Source organism: Arvicanthis niloticus, chromosome 3 (genome assembly GCF_011762505.2).
Source record: "Arvicanthis niloticus isolate mArvNil1 chromosome 3, mArvNil1.pat.X, whole genome shotgun sequence".
Lineage (NCBI taxonomy): Eukaryota > Metazoa > Chordata > Mammalia > Rodentia > Muridae > Arvicanthis > Arvicanthis niloticus.
In genome coordinates, this window is record NC_047660.1 from 55,289,814 (window position 1) to 55,312,184 (window position 22,371).

Genomic DNA, 22,371 nt, shown 5'->3' on the forward strand with positions numbered 1-22,371 from the left:
AGGTGTGGGTTCGGGAAGCAGCACATACACACCACAAAGTCAGGGAGGGGAAGGGAAAGAGAGGAGAGAGAGGGCGGGGGTATCAGTGATAGGGAAATGGTGAAACTGTTTCCTAGTACCATCTAGGAAAACTCTTCAGGAATTAAAATACAAATTTGAAGCTTTCTTAGATAAATGAATATATATTTAAGCATTTGTGAAATCAGTATGTAAATTATATACAAAAATCTCTATGAAACATCCAGATAATGATGGAGAGCATTGCATCCAATCACTTCACAAAGCTGTCTCTGGCGCCTGGTCTATGGGAGATGACTTTCCTTCCAGCTCTTCCCTTTTCCCTTTACAAATAGTATGAATTCTGTGTGTGGTGGGTGTGTTGGGGGTGTGCAGAACCTAGGACATTGGGGCTGAGAACAAACCTTATCCAATGACCCCAAATTTATCTGCTTTTTCCAAGTACACACATCTGCAGAGTCACCACATATATTACAAACCAGCAAAAAAGTACCTCAAAGTCAAAAAAGGTGAGTGTTCCCAGAGAGGCCAAGGGGAAAGTAACAGGGGATCAATAAGGAGAGAGAGCTACTTGCTCACAAAGAAGCCAACACACAGAGAAACCCCAAGGCATCTTTCCAGATTCTTTTATCCTCTTGGGCAGTGTAGACAGATGAACTGGCTAACCTCTGATAATTTGGCAGGCTCACAGCTAACGTTTTACACTGAGCGCGGGGGGGGGGGGGAGTGGGGGGGCGCCTTGAATTTTAGATTCCACGGACAGCATGGTTCTTTTCATCCTTGTTACTGTCAAGGTTGAACCCAGAGTCACACACAATCTAGGCAACATTCTGCCCCTGAGCTATATTCCCAGAGCCCGAAGAAACACTGTCTCACTAAGTTGTCCAAGCTACCGTTTGAACTTGCTCTATAGCCTGGGGGCAGGTCTAGAACTTTCTATCCTCCCTCCTTAACCTCCTGAGTGGCTAGGATGCTAGGCCAGCAGCTCCAGGGCGAGCAGCAATTCTTTGGTTTTTGTCCCTGTTCCTTGTATATCCCCAGTGATCTGAGCCTCTCTAGGGTGTATGGACAATATATTTACGGAGGTATCTCTCAGCTTCATTACCATCCTATTGTTTGATGTCTAGAAATCTAAGTCGTCCTGGCCAAAGCCATCTACCCTATCCCCAACCTGGGTATGAGCCACGCTTCCAGCTGATTGCTCATCTTCCCCTTTCCCCTGCTTTGGAGGCTGTGGGCTGGAGGGGGCTTCTTCTTGCTCAGAAGAACTTTCTGGATACATTATGGGGACTTTCCTCTCTGCATGTAAGATCCTGCTGTTCTTGGCTTTGGTGCGCTTGAGGTCTCTTAGAAAGTCTCCATCTGAGCCCTTCTGAGACACCTGTGAGCAGTTGTCCAGAGACGATGCCCTGGAGGAGCATTCTGTGTAGTGGCTCTGGGGGACTGGCCTTTGATAGTGGTTCGGGAGCCTCCCCTCTTGGTCTAGGCTGGTGTTGTCAGATCCCACCCTTTCCTGGCTCTCTCCTGAGCTTACCCAAGGGCTGTCTTTCTTTACATCTTGACTTTTGCTTTCTACCTCCGTCTGTCTGTCTGTAGAAGCTTCCTGAATCTCCATAGAGTGGGCACCCTCTCCTGCTGGAGCCTCTGAATTGCCTTCATCTCTAAGACTCTGGTGCAGGGTTTCCTCCTTCCTGATCTCAGTTCCCTCTAGCTGTTGGCTTTCTTGGACAGTGCCAATGCAGATTTTCCCATCTTCCTCAGTGGCTGTGTCCTCTTCTAGTACATGGCAACCAGATCCTTCTGTTTTCAAAATCTCAGTACCCTGCTCTGCTTTCAGCCTCTGTTCCCCTTCCCCCTCCTCTCCCTCAGTTACCCCAAGCCCTTGTGCCAACCTCAGCCCTTGCTTCTCATCAGCTCCCTGGTCAGTTCTGGGGTCCTCCTGAGACAACATCATCCCTGTCTTCTGAGGGGCCACCTCTATGGCCTCTCTACTACTGCTTCCTCCTTTCTTGCTCTGTAGAATTTGCTGTAGGTCAAAGGCTTTTCTGACCGGAGCACCAGAGACTGTTGTGGCATCCTTTGGGAATCTAGGGGTCCTCTTCTTCTTCAGACAGATTTCACAGGGACAGAACTCATCCTCCACAGGCCCTGAATCTGACCTGATTCCTAAGGCTGTGGGCCCATCCTCCAGGGTGAGGGAGAGGGCACCCTGGCCAGGGAGGGCTGAGAGGTTGCGCAAGCCCTGAAGGCGACGCCTGCGCTGCTCTGTCTGTAAAGACGTCTGGCCTCTGAGGGCTTCCCGGGGTGGTTCTGGAACCGTCTTCCCTGCCCGGCTCTGGATCTTTCTGATTTCCCTGACAGTGCTTGCCTGCAACCGTTGGCCCACATCCTGCTCCAGCTCCGTCACCATCTGGTCCAGCAGGTTGTTGTCATGAAGGTTCCATCGGGCTCGGAGTTCAGCTGTGGCATCAGCCAGGTGAGCCATGAAGGCTTTCTCTATCTTCTTCAGCAACTTGAACACCCAGATTGGGTCAGGGTCCAGAGATCCCTTGTGGGCCATGGATGTGTTTGTCTCCCTGGTTCCTGAGCTGGCCTTGATGCAGGCTTGCTTGCAGCCCCTTGCGCCCACTCTGGGCATCTCTTCCAATCCAAGCTCCAGTATGCGAGCACCTTGATGCTCACTAACCCTTGAGTTGCCCTCATTGAAATGCTGAGGGGACTCTGTGTGTTCCTCTCTCCCATCTAGGGGTCCCAGTTCTCCAGAGGCCGCATCAGTTCCTGCGTCATCTTTTGGCACTCTGGTGTCTTCTGGCGACCCTGCCCCATCCTGAGAGCCAGCTGCAAGCATTTCCTGACTGCAGACCCTAGCCCCTTCTTCTGGAAGCTCTTTTCCATGGACACTGTTTTCCTGTAGCCTTTCTCTTACTCTCGCTTCTGTTTCTTCTGACTGTGCATTCCCTTCCAGCATCGTGCTTTCGACCGATTCTTCTGGGGCACTGCCCCACGTCTGCTTCCTGCCTCCTTTACCTGCCTCCTCCCCACTGGTGGCACAAGCCCTTACCTGAGAGCCAGATGAGACTGTGGAATGAGTCTCTAGCTCTGTGTACTCCTGGCTCCTGGAATCAGGTCTTTGAGAGGGGATTTTCAAGGGCAAATCTATCTTCTCGGGAGCCAGGGTATTTTCCGTGACACAGGGCACACTGCTCTCACCTGAGCCTCCAGAGCCACTACTCACATCCACACCAGAAGAGGAGCTGGGTGTGAAGTCCTCAGTCCCCAACAGAGCCTGGTGTGAAGTGAGTCCTCTGAGGCCAAAGTCCAGCTGGCCTTGCCCAAGCTCACTCCCAGGCCACAGGGTCTGGGAGATACTCAGCATCTCCTGGTACTTAGGGGACTCTTCAAGCCTCACTTTGCCATCCAGGGGCCCCAGACCCTCATCAAAGAAATGGAGCTTGGCAAGGCAGGCAATAAGGGCCTCAGCAGAGCTGCTGAGCCTCTGGGCTACTGTGCTAGAGACCTCTGGTAGACTGCTGGGCCGGCCTGGCTTGGAGCCTAGCAAGGCCTTCATGATCTGTGTAGAGGTTGAGATCCTGGTGGGGAGTGCACATAGGCTCACACCATGGTCCGCTATGGTCCCTTCTCCTATTCCAGATTCTGCAGGAGCCTTGAGTCTTTCACCTGGTGTTGCGTCTGGATGCAGATCACCTCCCATTTTGGAGCACACAGAACCAGGTCCTGAGAGGACTTCTGCTGGCTCTGGGTGCTCATCAGTAACCTCTTCTGGGGGCTGCTGTCTGGCCTGAGTCAGTTCCCCCAGAACTTTCAAAGAACAGCCATCGCCCAGGTCCTCCTTGGGACCTTCTGGGCCATCATTGGGCACCTCTGTGGTCTCACCTGCCATCTCATATGTCATGAATACCGGCTTTTCTGGGATGTTGCCTAGCCACTCACGGACCACAGCATCTGGAGAGGTGTAAGGCAGAGCACTGGGTGTCACTCCACCATCCTCTTCCCGCTCCTCAAGGCTTCCCCTGATGCTAGGGGACTTCCTCAGCAGAGTCCTCCCGGCCCCTGCATAGCCATCGGCTCTACTGTGGTCACTGCTGGCTCTACTGCTGCTTGCAGGCTCCCTTCCAGAACATGTTTGTTCCTTGGATGGAGTTGGGCAGAAACTACTTCCCCCTAAGCAGGCCTCAGAGACAGAGGCCTGTGTCTGACCACTGGGGACTGTGAAGGGAGAAGATGGTGCAACCTGTAAGCGATCTTGGTAGGTTCTTGGATCTTCTGCCTCAGGCCATCTGTCCGGTAGCACAGAGGATGAGAAAGGCTCAGGGGTGGTCCCTGCCGTGTCCCGCAGGCAACCAACCTCTTCTCTGTGGACAGGTGAGGGAGTTGATGAGTGAGCCTGGCACTTGGTGTCCCCTACTGGCTCTGCAGAGTGAGTGCTGGGATGACAAAAGCTGGAAACACAGTCTGAGTCACTCATAGCCATGGTGGCGGCTTTGCTGGTGGCTTGTGTTTCCCGAAAATCAAGAGAACTAGAGCATGGGGATCTCAGATCCTCGGCCTGGTTTTCTGCACTGGATGAGTTTGAAGGAAATTGCTGTGCTGGGCTTCCTGGGCAGGCTTGTTCTCTTTCCGGAGGCACTGGCATTTGCAAGGCTGTGTCCAGTGAGGATTGAGTGTCCCTGCAATGGTAACACTGCCCGGCATGGCCTTTCTGAGCCACTTGGTAAGGGGCAGAGACACTGGGCAAGCACACAACACCAGCTGGCCTCTTCTGCTTTCTTTGCCTCCGCTGGGCTGGGGCACGGGCAGGAACTGGGAGAGCATCTCTCTGTGTGTTCTGAGAACCAGAATGGCCCGGAACCAGGGGCAGTCTCAGTACAGGCTCACCTCTGACCTCCCGCCACCTGGTGCCCTCACTATACTTCTCTGTCTGAAGACCCGGGTGGTTCAAAGGTAAGTGACTCTGGGTGGAAATATAGGGGTTGTCACCTTTGGTGACTTGCCCCTGGGAAGCCATGACCCTTGCCTGGCTTGAGCCTCTGTGGAGCTGACCACCACCCTCACTAGACTCCCCACAAGACTCGACATTGACTGATGTATCAGAAAGGGCTCTTTTTATACTTTGGGTCTCAGGTCTCAATCCACGGGGTCCTGTGTCCTGTAAGCAGGGGCTCTCACCAGATTCCAGCTCAGTCTCACTTTGGGAAGAAGCTGAGGAGACTGGTTGCAAGGTGTCACTGCCTGTCTCACCTTCTGGAGTCCAAGGACAGCAGGAGCCTGGCTGGACACTTCTAGGATGCCTACGAGTCGAGACTGGGCTGGAATTATCTTTGCCATGTCCTTTCCTATCACTGGCCCCCTGTCTCCAGTGGTTCTTGCATCTAGAGAGCTTAGCCAGACCCCATCTCCTTCGAGGTGTTGGCCTTGTGCCCTCAGGGGCAGTCAGGGGATTCCTCCATATGTCATAGCTGGGCCGTGACTGCTGGCCCACATCAAAAGCTCCCTGGCATCCTCCATCATAGGGACCCAGTCCCTGTGCCCCAGGCTCTAAGATGCCCCAAGGGTAGCCCTCCTGTCTGCAACAGAACCTGTCAGCCTCCCTCAGGTCCTGACCCTCTCCACTGGCTCCTGCGAAGACACTGGCATGCCCCACCCCCACCCTCTGGGACCACCGCAGGGTGTCCTCATCCAGAAGCTGGAAGCGGACTTTCATCTCCACAGACAGACTGCCATCCTCATTCATGCAGACCTTCTTCTCTACACCATCAGCAGCCACCAAGGAACCAGGTGGGGCAGGTGTGTCCTGAGGGCACCTGTCCAAAGCAGGTCCTGCCCAGGCTTGATGACCAGATGCTGGATGGTCACTGAGACCAGACCTCTCTGAAGCCAAGGAAAACTGCCGCAGCTTGCCGCCAGATCTGCCCCTCGAGTGTATGACACTCTGCTTGGTGTTTGGTCCCCAGCAACCTGTTACACAGTGGAGCAAGAGAGAAGAAAGCAAGGCAGTGAGCTACTGGAGAGGACAGCAGTGGGAGACAAGGACGGGGCCATTCTAGAAGGACCCATGGGTGACACAGAAAGGAAGAACTGAGGCTGAATCTCACCCAAAGCCACCAATTCCCCACTACTTCTGTGTCTGAGACCGACTTGTGCTGCTTCATCGTACAGCCATGCACACAGCACTTGCTGTACACTGAGTTGCTTCAAGAAGCTTCTTGCACAGAACATTTACTGCATAGTAATGCATGCTAAATAGGCACGGGCACAGTCAGGGTCTAGAGAGAGTGTGGCATGGAAGGTGGAGCCACACAGTGGGAATTCATTAATCTGGAACAGAAGGCAGCTCAGGCTGCTGCCCAATATCTGACCATAAGCTGTAAACTGATGTGATGATTCCTGGTGACCCATCTCCCTCACAATGGCCAGGCTCTTGGGCTGAAGAAAGATTTCTAGAGGAAGTTTAAACATACATCATCAGTTCCTGAGACTCTAGCCTGCACCTCAGGTAGAAAACTCGAGTGGGTGCCACATGAGATGGAGAGTAGCCTTGGAGAAAAATGGAGTTCCAGCTGTTTCTCATTTTATCTCCTGAGCTATGCTTGGTGGGATGCACCTGTGTCCAGGAGGACAGACCTCATGAACACATCTGGACAGGAGAAAGCATCAGGCAAGCCTGTGGCTCTTCTGGCATGGCCTAACATTGTCTTTGATCATTTTCTTAACAGAGTCTCACAAAGGAGAGCCATTTGTTTATCCGCCAAACTCTTCCTATTATCAGCTCAGTAGTTTTGCTGTAATTTTATTCTGCATTTGCAAACTGTGACCTCAAAATAGCATATATTTTAATAATGAAGCCGAGACCCTGGCCCAGGGTGGGCTTTTTGATGGATCTATGTGTCTGGATGGATGGTCCATGGTTGTAGCATGTTTTAATCATTGTAACCTGCTGTAGACAAACACTGGTGCCTAAGGTGGCCGTCTCTCTGAAGGACTTAAATGCTCCACTCAACAGAGCTTGGAACCTCTATGATGGCATGTCCACTGGGAATCTTAATGGTTATTTTAGACCCTAAGAATCTTAAGCTCAAATTCTCTATGTTAAAATCTACACTGCTCCCAGGTGTCCCCAGAAATGCTCTGCTCAGTTAAAGCTGATGGATGGAGAAAGAAGCAAGAGAGACTCAACATAGGTTAAAGAGCAAGGAACTGGGTCAAAGCATCTTTCCTGTGAGTATGGAACTGATAACTACCAATCTGGTGGAGCCGATGTCCCATTTGAAAGAAACTGGGAAGCCCCAGAACCCACTCACCACGTTCATTCCTTGCAGTCACACCAGATAACATTCTGGTCCTGTTCCCTCTCTCATTTTCCATCTCCAGACGTTTGAAGGCCTCGTTCCCAGCACATACCAGCAGGGAGGGGCCATCCAGGAGTGTCTGCAGAGAGTCCACCTGAAAGAGGTTAACACAGAGTTGGGAGCCTGGTCTGAGAGCCCCTCTGCTTTTGAAGGCCGGGGAAGGAAGATCCATCTCCTCAGCCCTTCTTGACTCTTATATACCACATCCCATGCCTTTATCACTAGCCAGGGGCTGAGAACCCACTGCCTTCTAGAAGATTCCTTTCTCTGTTCTCACCAGCTGAGAGTCTGTGACCACAGGTTACTTTAGATAGAAAAGAGGTTGGGACCGCTAAGGTGCTTCCCGGAGCATATCTACCTTCTAGAATATGCTTTGTAAAGTGCTTGCAGCAGAATGTTCAATACCTCCATTTGGAGATCTAATTCTTACCTAACCTTATCGTTTGCCCAGGTGGAGTCCTCTCCAGTATTTGACAACTTTCCAGTATAAATCAAACCAGTTGCCTCTACTTGACTGAATGAATGAGGGCAGAGCACAGCTCTCCCAGGGAGCCCCTCTATTCTCAAATTCTACCCTTTCCTTAGACCCACCAGCAGGAGAACATGTTTCTGCCCACTCTCCTCCTACTCCCCACTCCTGGCTCAGGGCCCATCACTCCAGTAAATAGGACTTTACTCTAAGTGTATTTCTCTAGCCTCTGCGGCCCTGTACATCTAAAGGCCTGTGCTACAGTTACATGCTCAGCAGTGTACAGTATCAGGGGGCTCGAAAGGGTGTGTTCTTTCGAATAATTTCAAATTAGAAGGGTGTGTTCAGGAACAACGAGATACCCCACCACCACTACCATGAAACTATTAGAATGACCAAACCACAGAGCAATGACGGCATCAAATGCAAGGAGGCAGGACATCAGGACCTGTCACTTATGGAAGAAAAGTGGTCTCGCCAATCTGGAAATCAGTTTCTTGCAAAACCAAGCATGTGAGCCAACAATCATGCTCCCTAGTATATATCCAGAGGGCACATATCCTTCCCCTGCCACACACAACTCTATTATACTCCTTAACATCCAGCCTAGTTCATTTAAAGTCCCCTTTGTTCTTTTCAACTTGGAGGTGGATTTATTCTTTGGGTAGATCTCTGTTCCATCTCACAGCCATAGCATCAAGTACTGAGGAGACAGTGGTGTGCCAGAGACTCTTGCATTACAGACCCACTCGGGGAACATGGAAGGTGTGGAGGGATGTTCAGGAGGTTTTGGATTCAGAATGGAATAGACTTTGTTTTGGTTAAAGATGGTCCTTGTTACAGAAGGAACAATAGCTGTGTAGTGGCTAGGCATTCCACTTGAGAGCGAGGGACTCGGAAGGACCAACATTGGAGGTCTGCTGGTAAGGGACTCTAGAGAAGCAGCTCCCAAAGGCTCCCCAACAATTGTCTAGTGAGTGAAGGCATACTTGTCATTGGTAAGTGGTCACAAAAAGGTGAGCATCACATAGACAGATGGCCCAATCAGTGAATGTCAGGTTTTCTCTCACCAGCTACCCAAAGCCCATTCAGCCAGCTCGTGAGCAGGAGCAGCACAAACACAGCAGCATGAACAAGCAATACCAACACCACTCCTTCAGGCACAGCTGGCCTGTGTCTTCTCAGAGGATGTTCCTGGGGAGACTAACAAAGCTGAAGTGGCTATGGCAGACTATTCCCTCCAGAGGGCCTGGGAGTTGAGATGTAGCTGTGCTTGTTGAGCATCTCAAGCTTGGCTGTCAGCCTCACCGATGTGTTCTCAAACTCAGTATTCACAGTGCTACCTGCAGGATGTGGTGAGTCATCTCTGTAGACCCAGCCCCGATCTCACACTCCCGCTTTCTAGACCTGGCCCCTAATTCCCGCATTAAATCTCTTGATGCTCAAGGTACCTTGGGTGATCCGTTTCCTGCACTAAACTCAGATGGAAATGGCCTGTTGAGAGGACTGCATAACAAATGAGAAACATGTGTAAGGCTCAGGGCCTGCTGTGTGCTAAGTACTTACTAAATGGGAGCTTTGAGTAGAGTGGCCATGTGTGTGCGTGCACGCAAGTATGTGTGTGCACATGTGCTTATGCATGTGCATGTGCAAGAATGTGCATGTGCGTGTGTGTGTGTGCTTGTGCATGTGCAAGCATGGATGTGTGCACATGCATACATGCATGCATGCTTGTGTGTGCCTGACTCAGGTTCTCATGCTGACATAGCAAGCACTCCACCAACTGAGCCATTTCCCCAAGTCTGATGGTTGCTGTTTGATTAACAGATTTGACCTCGTGTCTCCGTTAATTTGCAGTGGGCAGTCATGGCTGCCTTACTCATCCATCTATGTATTTGACCCAGGGTCCAAAGGAAATACTTGCCCCACAGCCTACCTTCTTCCCGCAGATTGTGTACACCTGTTTGACAGGAAAGCGTAGAAGCTCAGAGGCTTTGCTGAGAAAGGCTGCCAGATTCCTGGTGTTCTTGTGACTGAGAACCACTGTCTGCTGGCATCTAGGATCCCCATTCTTCACCAGTGTCAGCCTCCTTGGGGCCCTGGGACCCTTCCAGGAATAGGATGTTACTGGGGCTTCACCGCCACCTTCAAAAACCTGTGACTGCCCAGCAGAGGGGCTTTTCCGTTGAAGCTGGCCTGTGTCTCTTGGAGTTTTAGGGGGCTTCCTATCAGAGCAGAGGTAGCAGCCCCCATCTTGCAGCTGCTCCAGGGCACTGAGGCCATGCAAACCCCGGGGTGTGGTGACAGAACGCACCCCAAAGGAAAGAGGCATGCGCTGAGACAGCTCATCCATTAGGGCGCTGAAGGTCTTGAAAGTGCGCTGGTGAACAGCCAGGCGAACCCCAGCAAACTGGGGATCTCCTCGCTTGAGGAAGGTTATCTTCTTGGCCGGTGTCACCTCAGTAACGGAGGGAGTGTGAGCCACAGAGGGCAGGAGACACTGCCGGTGGCTTGGTGCAGGCTGGCTTGGTGCAGGAGCATCCCTTGTGTCTCCTGGGGTGCTGTTCATGATGTGGAGGGCCAGACAACTATAACAGACAAAGGAAGAGAGACTCAGAAGGTAACTCACAGACTAGGACTACTTAGTCTCCTCCTTTCTTTATGGAGGTGCTTCATGACACCCCAAATTAGTTCTGTCCATCTATACAGGGACAGTTTGATCTATCTGGATTAAAAGGTAAAGATTTAGCATTAGGAAGATCTGAGTGCCACTCCCATTACCACCTCTGCTACTTTCTATCTATATGACCCAGGAAGATAATGACTTAGAATGTCTGTAGAATCTGGCTTAGTTAGTCTGGATAGTGGTTATAGTAGACAAATAAATTTATACATCTGAAGCACTTGACAAGAGAACAAGGGTCAAAAGTCTTTATTCTCTTCTCTTCTCTAGTTGTTTCTCTTGTCCTCTTCTGCCAAGCCGGCATCCCCTGAATGTCCTCATGCTTTCTCTTCTAAAATATAAGTAGAGAATAAAGATGGACACTCGGAGGTAGGATGCAGGACATGGAGTCAAGAGCTCTGGGCAGAAGGAGTCCTTCTTCTGTGGTCTCCCATGCACCCGGGAGATCCCTGTCTCTCTGCACTCCAGCTGTCGGGTGGAGGGCTAGGGTTCAATCACTGGTCCCAAGCACTCTAGAGACAGGGGATCGGACAAAGAGACTGGAAACCCTTGTCTATATAATCAAAAGCAGGACCCATCACTTTATATCCTGTGTCTTCCTTATTAGACTGTTGTCTGATTTGATATTAAAAATAAGTTATGGATCTCAGCAAGATGACCCCAGCTTGGCAGAAGAGGGCAAGAAAAACTGCTAGAGACGAGAATAAAGACTTTTGACCCTTTGCTCTTGGGTAAAGATATTTGCCTCCGAGCCTGATGAGCTGAGTTTGATTTCTGGGACCCACATGGTGGATAAAAAACCTACTCCTGTAAGTTATTTTCATGGGTGTATGTACACACATGCACACGTGCATGCACATTAAATGAAATGTTTAAAAAATACAACACTTAAAAAGCTATCTCTAACACCTCCTTCCTCTAAAGTCTTTTCAAGATGGGCGATGAGCCTCGTGAGCGGGTATCTTAGCTTGCTGCACCAGCAGGAGAGACCGAGGCACAGACCTGTCCCCACTGACCATTTCTGCTCACACTATCCCATGGTGTGCATCCCTGATACCTCCCGTAGGACTCTTGCAAAACCTGTGTACCTCTCCTGTCCCAGGTACTCCTCTCTGCCTGTGGCAGTCAGGTTGCTCTGAAACCTGGCTTTTTCTTGTGTTCCCAAGCCTTCCTGGGCTCCCTGGCATCTGCAAGAAAAAAACCCATGTGTCCCCTGGCCCTGCCTCTTCACAGAAATACTCTAAGGTTCTCCAGTTAGGTGGCCCTGCCCTCCTGCACCCCACTGTGGCTGTCCTCTTTGTTGAGCCCTCTCTACCCTGGACTGTGGGAGCAGCCACCATTGTTAGGACAGCATCTCCTCTAGCTTCTCCCTCCTGACCAGTGCCTTTCTCTGCCTATTCAACCTGGGAAACAGAACTTGCACTCTCCAGGGCTCCCAGACTTGTGCCTGGAAAATAAAGGTGGATGAATAGCCCTGACCCTCATAGAGCTTTCTGCTGGGAGCTGAACCTGTCAGTTATCTAGGACCTGAGCCAATGGGGTTAGAGGATGATTTTTCACTTGAGAGTGCTCAGAGACACAACGGATACTTGTAGGAGCATGGGTGACTCCCAAGACCACACCTCAATCCTTGGTGGCACTGCTCTTTATTTAGCCCCATTTGTTGGAGAGAAAAGGGACTTGTCCCTCCTTTTTAAAACCATGGGGCACAAAGGAGCCTGTAATCCTCTCATCTCTGGGCAGATGTATAATTAGCTCATGCAACCTCCTTCCTCCCCTCTAATCCCTACAAGCTGCTCTCACTAGTTCTCCAGCCAATGTTACTGCAGCTCCAGACACAGTTATCCCCGTACCTATCCAGAGCGGCTATTTATTTGTCTCTCTTGATGTTTATTTTAACTCACAACTACAGTTTTTGCTGATGAACCCAGAGAGAAAGGAAGCACCATAGTGTCCCCAGCACTGCTGTGTATGTGGGCATTATCATGTCTCTAGTACCAGCAAGTCTACCATATCAATATGTTCCTGCAACCACCATGTCTATTTGAATCATCAAGTCTACCATGCCTCACAATGTCACTATACCCCAGAGGTTCACTCCATCCCAAATATCATCATACCTTTCAGTCAACATGTCCTCTGGCATCACTATGTCACACAGCATCTCTGCATCCTCCAACATAACCATGTCCCTGATATCATCATGTCCCCAGCACCACTGTGTCCCTTGGTATCATCATGTCCCCAGCACCACTGTGTCCCTTGGTATCATCATGTTCCCAGTACCATCATGTCTTCAGCATCGGTGTTGCCCAATATCACCATGTCCTCTAACATCCCCGGTAGATAGGACTCCTGCCACTGTAACCCTGTGTGCACAGGAGACCAGAGGAGACAGCAGTTTAGCCGGACACTCAAGGAAAGGCAGAGGTCTAAGGCAAAGACGTCCTTGGCTCCTCCAGGCCCCAGGCAGAAGTGCAACATCACAAGCCAAGGGCCTGACAGCCCCATGATTCTAACATCTTTCTAGAATATAACTGTTCTGTGAACTGGAATTTCTGATCATTAAACAGGCTTCGTGACTTGCAAGATCCTAAGTCCCAAATCAGAGCTGGCAGTTCCCAACTCTCTGAGTAAATGTCCTGCCCTAGTGTGACAGTGTTGTGCAGGGCACTGCATAGACATGTCCAGCAGCACACATCCCCTCACACCATCCATACACACAGACCCAGTATGCCATTCACACTCTCAGACACACTCGAGCATACTTCTATGGACACGCACACACATTACACATGTGTGCCCATACACACACTTTATAAGAAATCTCAGCCCCAGGAGAAGGAGCTGGAAGAGCAGACCTGTCCAACTGAGGTCTATGAAGGGGACACCGTGGAGGGTATCGCTGGAAGGGATGGCACTGATCCTTGTCAACACAGTGAGGGAAGGTGAACCCTCAGTTCTGTGGGGGTCACTAACAAGTGGAACTTACAGCCACACCAACAAAACCAAGAAGAGTCTCTTCTTTGAAGAAATGTGGCAAATCTTTTGAGTTCTTCCCCTTTAAGTCTCTCTTGTGTTGCCTGGCTGTTTGCTTAGTCATGTTCATCAGAGATTACTGAACATCTTCTGTTCTAGTCTGTATATTGGGTTACAGGAACACAAACAAAGACTAAAATGCTATGGCACCCACCTACAAGGCCTGCACACTCATGTGTCCAGTAGACACACTATGATGGATGACTAAAGATTTTTAGTCTTTGTGTTCCCCGAATCTAGTGTACAGCCCAAGACAGCAGATGTTGTGATATCCTAGGTGAATACAAGAATGAATGAATGAATGAATGAGTGAGTGACTGGGAGAAAACAGCAAGTAATTTTGAATGGGAAAGACTCAAATGGTCCTTGAACATGGACTGTTCAGTAACAAGAGGCAGAAACTCTGGCTTGATGAATATGAGTTGAGGTGTATGTCATGGGATTCAAGCCTTACATATGGTGTTGGCTAGCCAAAAAGCAGCATCAGCATCAGGGAAACACCCACATTTCAATGGACACAGAAGCTACAGCTAGCTAGAAAAGAACTTGTGCTGCAAAGCGGGTTAAGGCCCCTATTATATCTCCTAGGTGCCTCATGTACCACAGGTTTAGGTGCCCTCTCCTACAGGCAGATCTTCACGGTGATGCAAAGGGTCAGGCACTGGCCAACACAACATAGTGCATCTTAGTTTCACACCCTTTCTTGGTCTTTATCCTCCCTCTTAGCAGGAGCCTTGAGAAGTATTATCCTTCCTCATTGGCCAAGCTGATGCTGGTCCAATCAGGATGACCTATACCTGTGGGTTCCTCTTCTAGTAGCACGAAGGAGGAACCCACAATCACAGAACTAGAACTCTTTCTAGTTCAGCACAGAGAAGACCACTTTCCTGACATTAAAGTTCACATAAAGGTTCAGGGGTGATGGATAGTAAGACTGTGGTTCCCAGGACCCTTGTTCTCTCAGCAGCCTCTGTTCTCCCAGTTAGTGGCCACATAGGTGAAACTAGTAGAGAGTCCCTCCAGGAAAATGGCAGGGTCCCACAGGCAATGCAGAGTCCAGTTGATTATGGGGGTAGGGGTTCTTCCTCAGTTTTCAAGCCCCTGGAGGCCCAAGGGGTGGTGAGAGGGCCACATGGGAGTCAGTGTCTTGCTGGGAATCTGCAGCAAATGATCTTGGTAACAGTCTGTGTGGCCCCACCACTGGTGATGAAGTATTCCAGGGAAACCCAGGGCCAGAAGACACTGAGTCTGCCTAGAGGGGTGGAGTCAGGAAGGATGGAGAGGGCGGAAGGGTGCGGGGATTTCAGGGGAAGTGGACAGAAAGCAGAGGCTTCCAGTTTGGGGGCGTGGAGAGGTGGATCGGAGAAAAACAGATTAAGGGAGAAAAAATAGAAACCACAGGAAATACTCAAAAAGGTAACAGGCCAATGGAGGAATTGGGCTGGGTGGGTCTGAGGGCCTGGGGGAGGAAACAGTTTAGCTGGCTAGAAACCTGGACATTGGCTCAGCTCAGGGAGGGGCTGGAGGCCATTGAACAACAAACAAGATAGATTCAGGAACAGAGTAAATAGGTTGAGAGAAATCACAGGCAGGGACAAGAGACAATGACCTCACTGCAAGAACAAAAGGGGATAGACAGGAGGAAGAGACATCATGGAGACCTTGAACAGTTGATGGGTTTACACACAGATGCCTGAAGCTATAGGTAACAGAACACTTGGCTCCCAGAGGCAGCAAGAGCCACAGAGTGTCACTTAGCAAGGAACTAAGTCCTTCTTGGGGTCCCCATTGCTTCAAGGGTCTGAATAGGCCATACGGGGCCATTTGATCATTTTAGCACAGTCTTCCAGTATCTCAGCTCCACCATAGTTACAAGGAGATTGATATAATTTTATGATCCTCTAGAAAAGAAAGAGATAGAATGATCCCTTGATGAGCTAGGATGTTGTATTAATAACAAGCTGCATCTAAATTTCAGGGATTTTGAAATGTGTGTGTGGAATGTCTCTGTGTTGAAGGCTGACAATGACCAAGTGCAGTGAACACGTATCCATTATGGGATATAAAGCAGTGCAGGCCCTAACAAAACAGTGTGGCGGAAGATCACTAAATTAACTGTAGAATTAGCACAGAACCCAGAAATTCCACTTGTGACATACCCAGAGCAACCGGAAGCAGAGTCTGAAAGAGATATGTGCAGCAATGTCCATAGAGGTTTATTCACAGGAGATAGAAACTGTAAACCACCCAAGTACCCATTCACAGATGGGTGGATAAGCACCACATGATCTGTCCACAGAACAGAATTATTAGTGAGCTTTGAAATCACCATTTTGACATGTTCTGTGACCTACATGAGCCTAGAGAACACCGTGCTAAGTGAAATAAGCCAGCCATGGCTGGATGAGAGCTGTGTGACTTCACTTTCAAGCAGTGCTTGGAGACAGGGGGTGGAATGAGGGCTACAGCCATGGAGGAGATGAGGAATGAGGAATTGATATTTAATGATATTAAGTTTCAGCTTGGAAAAGTAAAAGACTTCCAGCGATGGTGGTAGAGATGACTTGCGCGAAAACATAAATGGGCTTTATACCACTGAACTAAGCACTTGAGAAGGTTAAATGGTAGCTTTTAACTTTTGCATATTTTACAACAATTAAGAATTATAAAATGCAGGGCTGGAGAGATGGCTCATTGGTTAAGAGCACTGACTGGTCTTCCAGAGGTCTTGAGTTCAATTCCCAGCAACCACATGATGGCTCACGGCCATCTGTAATGGGATCCGATGCCCTCTTCTGGTGTGTCTGAAGACAGCTGCAGTGTATTCACATAAATAAATAAATAAATAAAATTATAAAATGCTTTTTTTAAATTGAATTTTAAAAAGAAAGGCTGTGCAGGTGGTGATGTCACTCGTCTGTGATCCTAGAGCTTGGAAGACGGTGGTTCAAGGCCATTTTGAGATACCAAGAAAGTCCCTCTACTTAAAGAGCTAAAAATAAGTGGGATTGTGAGGTGGCCTAGTGCATATGTGCTTTGCCCCACAAGCCAAGTTTAATCCCTAGAACTCACAGTGGGAGAAAATCAACTCTCAAAAGTTGTCCTCTGTCCTCCTTACACATTCTGTGGTATACATGTGTTTCCTTCTACACACTAATAACAAATACAACTTTAAAAAATTAATTAAGTGGGCTTCTGGCTGTAGGGATGACTCAGTGATTAAGAGCACTCACTGCTTTTCCAGAGGACCAGAGTACAGTTTAAAGCACCCATACCAGGCACCTTACAACTGCCCATAACGCTAGCTCCAGGAATGTTCTGCTCCCTTCTGGCCTCTGAGGGCACCCAGACACAGATACATACACATGAGTTAAATACATCTTTAAAACAAAGCAATTGGGTTGGGGCTAGGATGAACTGCCTTTTAAGAAAGGCCACTCAGTGCAGGATATCCTCCCAAAGCCAAGCTGGTGAGAGAGTTCATGGGAAGAAGACCAGGTCTATGTGGCAGAATGTGTCCTTGACACTCAGTGTGTAGCTCCTGGCTAAGTGACTGGATGAGAGCAGATGTGATGCTCACAAACCTGCCACAAACACTGATTGGCACCTGTGTGTCAGACGTTGGCCAAACAGAAGTGAGACACAGGGTGGAGGGATAAACACCCATCTCATGGACTTAATCACTCAGAGAGGAAGAGAAAACTCCTGGACTTGGTCGTCACCTTTGACACTTGAGGCACCTGCTGCTTCCTGACTCATCTTGGCTCTGCCAGGAGCTGGCTAGCAGCTGCTTGGCTCCTCTGTTTCTATGACCTCAACCATAAGATGGGTGCTGAACTAAAGACCACTGGAGTTATACAGGGATCATCTGGGGAAGGCCTGCACACAGTCTCCCTGAATGAGTCTTGAGAAATACAAAGACATTAGTCCTGGATCATATTCTCAACTTCTGTCATAAGGATACGGGAAACTGTAAAACCAAAAGGTCCCTTTCTTTCCTACATATACTGCAGATAAGTTCAGCATTCTGGCCCTTTGGTTCCCACCTATAGATCCCCAAAAAAATCCAGGTCCCAAATTAGGAAGAGGGGAGCAGAGAGCAAAATGGACACTAGAGAAAGCTCAGGGCAACCAAGAGACCTGACGGTGTATAATTTAGCCAGGAAAATGCTTAGACTCTCTCTCTCTCTCTCTCTCTCTCTCTCTCTCTCTCTCTCTCTTTCTTTTTCATCTGCAGCTACTAGGAAGAGGCTCCCAACTGTTGAGAAAGGAAGATTACATCTATGACAACTAAGGAAAAGACACCTTGGACAGGAAAAAGCCTGATACTGGCACAGGAAGGAGAATCCCTGGAAACTGCCGAAAAGCAAAACAAGACCCGTGTCGGAACATCTTCCTGCCCTCCACCCGGCCACACTTGCCAATATTCTCTAGACAGCTTATCTGTAGGGGAAGCCGGCCACAGGCATGGCATCTACTTAGGGGGCTTAAAAGGCAAGCGAGATGCACAGTCTGGCCTGGGCTCTTCAAAGGCAGGAAGTGAGACTGTGTGTGTCTGTGCCCTGGACTTGGCATACTGAGGTGTCTGACAAATGTGAGTGCAGTAAATGATGCCGAGGGGTCTGTACAGTGGGGAGGTTTGAGAGAAGGGGTGCAACCAGAAGAGAAAGAAGGGAGAGTAGAGATGGAACCTGATTGTGGACCACTGTGTGTGTGTGTATCTCTCTCTCTCTCTCTCTCTCTCTCTCTCTCTCTCTCTCTCTCTCTCTCTCTGTGTGTGTGTGTGTGTGCGTGTGTGTGTGTGTGTAAACAGCTAAAGAAAGAAGATATCCTGTAGCTGCCAGGGCTGAGGGAGCCATGGAAGGTAGAGATGTGCATGAACCTATGGGCCAGTGAATAGTTACAAGATGGAGCCAAGGGCATCAAGATGAAAATATCATAGCAAGGAATAGGGGGGAGTTGGGGAGGACAGAATGGGTGGACGGGGGGGGGGGGGCGGGGGGAAGGCAGTTATCCCTGAGGGCAGAACTGAGCATTGATAACAGCTTAGGTAAGTACTTGCCTTGTAAGCATGAGGCTCAATTCCCAGAGCTTATGCAAAAGAAGAGAGAAGGGGGGGCAGCCTAGTATATGTATAAAACATATAATGGTGTTCACTTGTAATTTCAGTACTGGAGAAGTAGAGACAGGAGATCCTTGAGGTTTGCTGGCCAACCTAGTCAGTTCCAGGCAAGTGAGAGACACTGTCTCAAAAACCAAAGACAGATGAATGAGGACTGAGGAAAGGCTCTTGAGGTCGTCCATTGGCCTCCACACACACACACAAGCTCACAAAGACACTACCTACACACAGAAATATGTAACAAATACATACATGCACACATACACACACACATGCACACTCGAGTGTGCACACAGAGAACTTGACAGGGCTTTTTAAAAAGACAGTTGATCAGTCATCGAAACTCAGGAAAACAGCACTGAATGCTGAATCTTTCTTGAGCCTGGGTAGTTGCACCAGGAATCAACAACAGAGATCCCATCCTGCCTATGACTTCGTACATGAAGTCTAAAAACAGGCTATGAACCTGCTGTTGAAACCTTTCCACATTGCAGTGTGAGGAGAAATGGCCAGAGAACAATCCCAGGCCAGAGAATCATCTCTAGGTGATGTTCCAGGCTATAGCATCTCCCAGTCACTCAGAAACCTACAGGGCAGGGAAAGCCAGCTGTGAGGAGACAGTCACCTCAGGGAAGCAACATAAGGAGGCTTGAGGTGAGGCCACTCACCACCAACAAGAGAAAATATGGAACAAAACAGCAAAAATCAGCATGCCCAGACCGACAAGGGCCTTTTTCAGAAAGTGAGCGGGATTAGAGATCTTATCGCTGCCGTGTCTCAGGGACTATGGTGAGCAGGCACTTGGGTCGAGAAGAACCTATCAGCAGAGCTGAGTCTCCTTTTCAGCATTCTTACTACTGACATAAAACACTTAACCATCGGCTATGAAAGAACCCCAGGAGGCTCTGAGAGGCACTGATGTGTCTGTTTCCTTGACTGGGGTCATGGTGCCACAGGGCTTGGTCATGTGTCCCAAATCACTGAGTTAAATACATATCTGTCATGCAGAAAATAAAAATATAGCTTTCAAAAGATAGTATGTTGAGGCTAGGCAAGATGGCTCAGCCAAGGTGTTTGCCACACAATCATAAGGACGTGAACTTGATCTCCAGAACCTGTACTAAGTCAGGTATGGTGGCATGGGCTTGTTATCTCAAAGAAACCGGAGAATCCCTGAGGCTTCATGGCCAACCAGCCTACCAATTTGGTAAGTCCTTAGTACCCATAAAAGAGCCTGCCTCAAAAATCGAGATGGGCCAGTGAGATGGCTCAGCAGCTCTTGCAGCTAGCCCTGATGACCTGAGTTTGATTCCAGGACCTCACATTATACAAAGAGATGACTCTTTTAAGTTGTCCTCTGATCTCCACATGTGTGCCATAGCATATATTCACACATGCATGCACACACACACACATGCATGTGTGCACATGTGCACAGACACATATAATTATATATATGCTAGACAAAAACAATTCAAAACAATCAGGGCAAAAGAGCCGTGACTGTAAGGCCTGCAGCAGAAGCCATTAGTTACCAACAAGGAGGTAGCGGCAGCTTTTATGCAGGGGGAATCCAAGAACCCCAGGCTCAGGAAGATTCTGGAGGGGGAGGTAATGCAGCTAGTGAGAGAGGCCAGCCTCTGTGCCATAGGAGGCTCCCAAGGCTGATGCAGCAGTGGGCTGCTGGACTCTACCTGCAAACACTGGGCTTTTGTGTTTGGGGTAAGGCCCAAGCACTGAGATGTTACAAACTTTCAGTCTGTATTTTTCAGACAGATCTGGAACTCACTGGGGTCATCCACTGGGCATAGCTGGGTGCCAATCACATAGTGCCCCATCATGACCTTAGGTCTAGGGGCATCCGAGACTCTAAAAGTAGAGCCAGCCCCCCTGTCAGAGCTTGGGAAAGCGAGCATCTATGCAGCAGGGTTAAGTTGAAGCCTGCAATCACTTCACTGAAGGGAACTTGTTTGATGTGATGGCAGTGATAGCAGGATCTGGGGAAGGTGGGTTGTCTAGAAGCAGCCAACCACAGCTGGGCACCATGACAACTTTGGAGCAAAGCATGGTGTTGCAAAATGGAACTGGGATCAAGACCCAGGTGTGGGTCTGTGCATACTTAGGCATGTTATTTCAGCCTGTCCTACTGTTCCTATGAGGCCAGGAGGCTGGGAAAACCCCTCAAACAGAAGAAACCAGTGGCTTGGCAGAGTGCCATGTTTTCCCCTGTGCCCTGGTCTTAAGTGGCAGAGGCTATGCCAGAGCCAGTTCTCAGTTGGTAACATGGCTTCTTCCCTAGCCTGCTTCTGCACAGTGTGTGCAGCCATCCTTGTGTGTAAACACCAAGGACCATGGACCCCCAAAAGGTTCTGCACCCTGGGGACAATAATTCGAAGTCCAAACAGGAAGGGGGAGCAGCCCGGAGCGCTTGGAATGGTTCCATGACGGCAGCATAGTGAGTGACTCTGACACCGCTGTGGCCTCCAAGCAGAGAGCCTCATTTCCTCAAGAATGTTTTTGTCATTTTGTCATCATGCTTCTCACCGTGGTCGAGGTCGCCCTTGAGGCCACTAGAGGCCAAGTCCCGGTGAGGAAGGAAAGAGACAGAGGTGGGGCAGAGCCCAGGAGGAGACCGGGGTGAGGCCTGGGAGAGTCCAGTCTTGAGAGTCTCATCGTCTGTCTATTGAGTGACCTGAAGCAACCTGTAGCCTCTGTGGGCAGCAGACATGGGAAACGTTCACTGTCCCTGCTTAGGGTCAGCTTGAAGAGGGGACTACTCTATGACACTTCACTGGGGTAGGGGTAGCTCATCTAGAACATTCTACTTCAGCCTTTTCTTACCTGGAAATATATGGAAGCAGTTTTCTGTCCTATATGGATACAGAAGAGGCTAGAGAAATAGTCTCTGTATCTGACATTTGCTGGGCAATTGTCTAACCTTCAAGGCTTAGCCCCATCCCAGTATGAGGGTGGGTGGCATAACATTTCCCAGGAGATAAGGTACGATGGGAGCACTAACCTAGTTAATGACTTTATATAGATATTTCCACATAACATACAAGGCAGAGGACTCTGTGTCCCACCTTCATCTCCTTGTCTTCCTGATTCTTACAGTGACTTATTTCTACCTCTCTCATCTCCAGGCTGGTTGATCCTGTACAGCTGTGGGCACATCTGGTTTATTTCCCCTACCAGGTCAGGAGGGATTCAAGAGTCCCCAGTGCATAGTACAGTGTAGCGCTATTACGTTGCTGGTGCTCGGGAAGTGTCTATTGAATGAATATATGAGTGAAGGATAAACAGTCATAGGGCACAAGGGCCATGGGGTTTTCAGTTTGTGCTTGACCTGATGCCCAATCCCTAGGGTGACTATGAGGAGCCCAGAGGGCTCTGACGGTATTTGAGGTCTGTGAGATTGATAGGCCCACCAGTCAGATCACTTTCTACTGGTCACTTCTTGGGCTGGAACTAGAGTAGTTACTATAAGGTAGTCCAGTACTGAATGCCCCAAAGCTTCAGGGGTCACTCTGATACCTGGAGTCAGCATCAAAGGTTAACTATCTGGAGATTGTTTAGGGAGGAGACACAGATAGTGTGCTCAGTACTCTGAGTCCAACCTGTATGCCTAGGAGATACTGCCAGTGGGAAGCTTTGGCTACATACCTGTCTGGCA

At 49.3% G+C, this 22,371-nt stretch overlaps 1 protein-coding gene across 3 annotated transcripts in view; it reads right to left on the reverse strand.

The window, feature by feature from the left end:
• Window positions 1–629: 629 nt before the first annotated feature.
• Window positions 630–22,371, reverse strand: part of Rp1l1 (RP1 like 1) — a 39,755-nt gene continuing 18,013 nt past the window's right edge. For 2 of the 3 annotated variants that reach the window (XM_034497850.2, XM_034497851.2), the window contains exons 2-4: window positions 9,791–10,442; window positions 7,338–7,479; window positions 630–5,994 (exon numbers count right to left, since the gene is read on the reverse strand). In XM_034497850.2, the coding sequence (XP_034353741.1) occupies window positions 1,142–5,994; window positions 7,338–7,479; window positions 9,791–10,423 (5,628 nt within the window). In that variant the 5' untranslated portion in view covers window positions 10,424–10,442 and the 3' untranslated portion in view covers window positions 630–1,141. Of the gene's footprint in view, window positions 5,995–7,337; window positions 7,480–9,790; window positions 10,443–12,657; window positions 12,907–22,371 lie in introns of all 3 variants that reach the window. The other variant, XM_076930856.1, reaches the window with a different exon arrangement.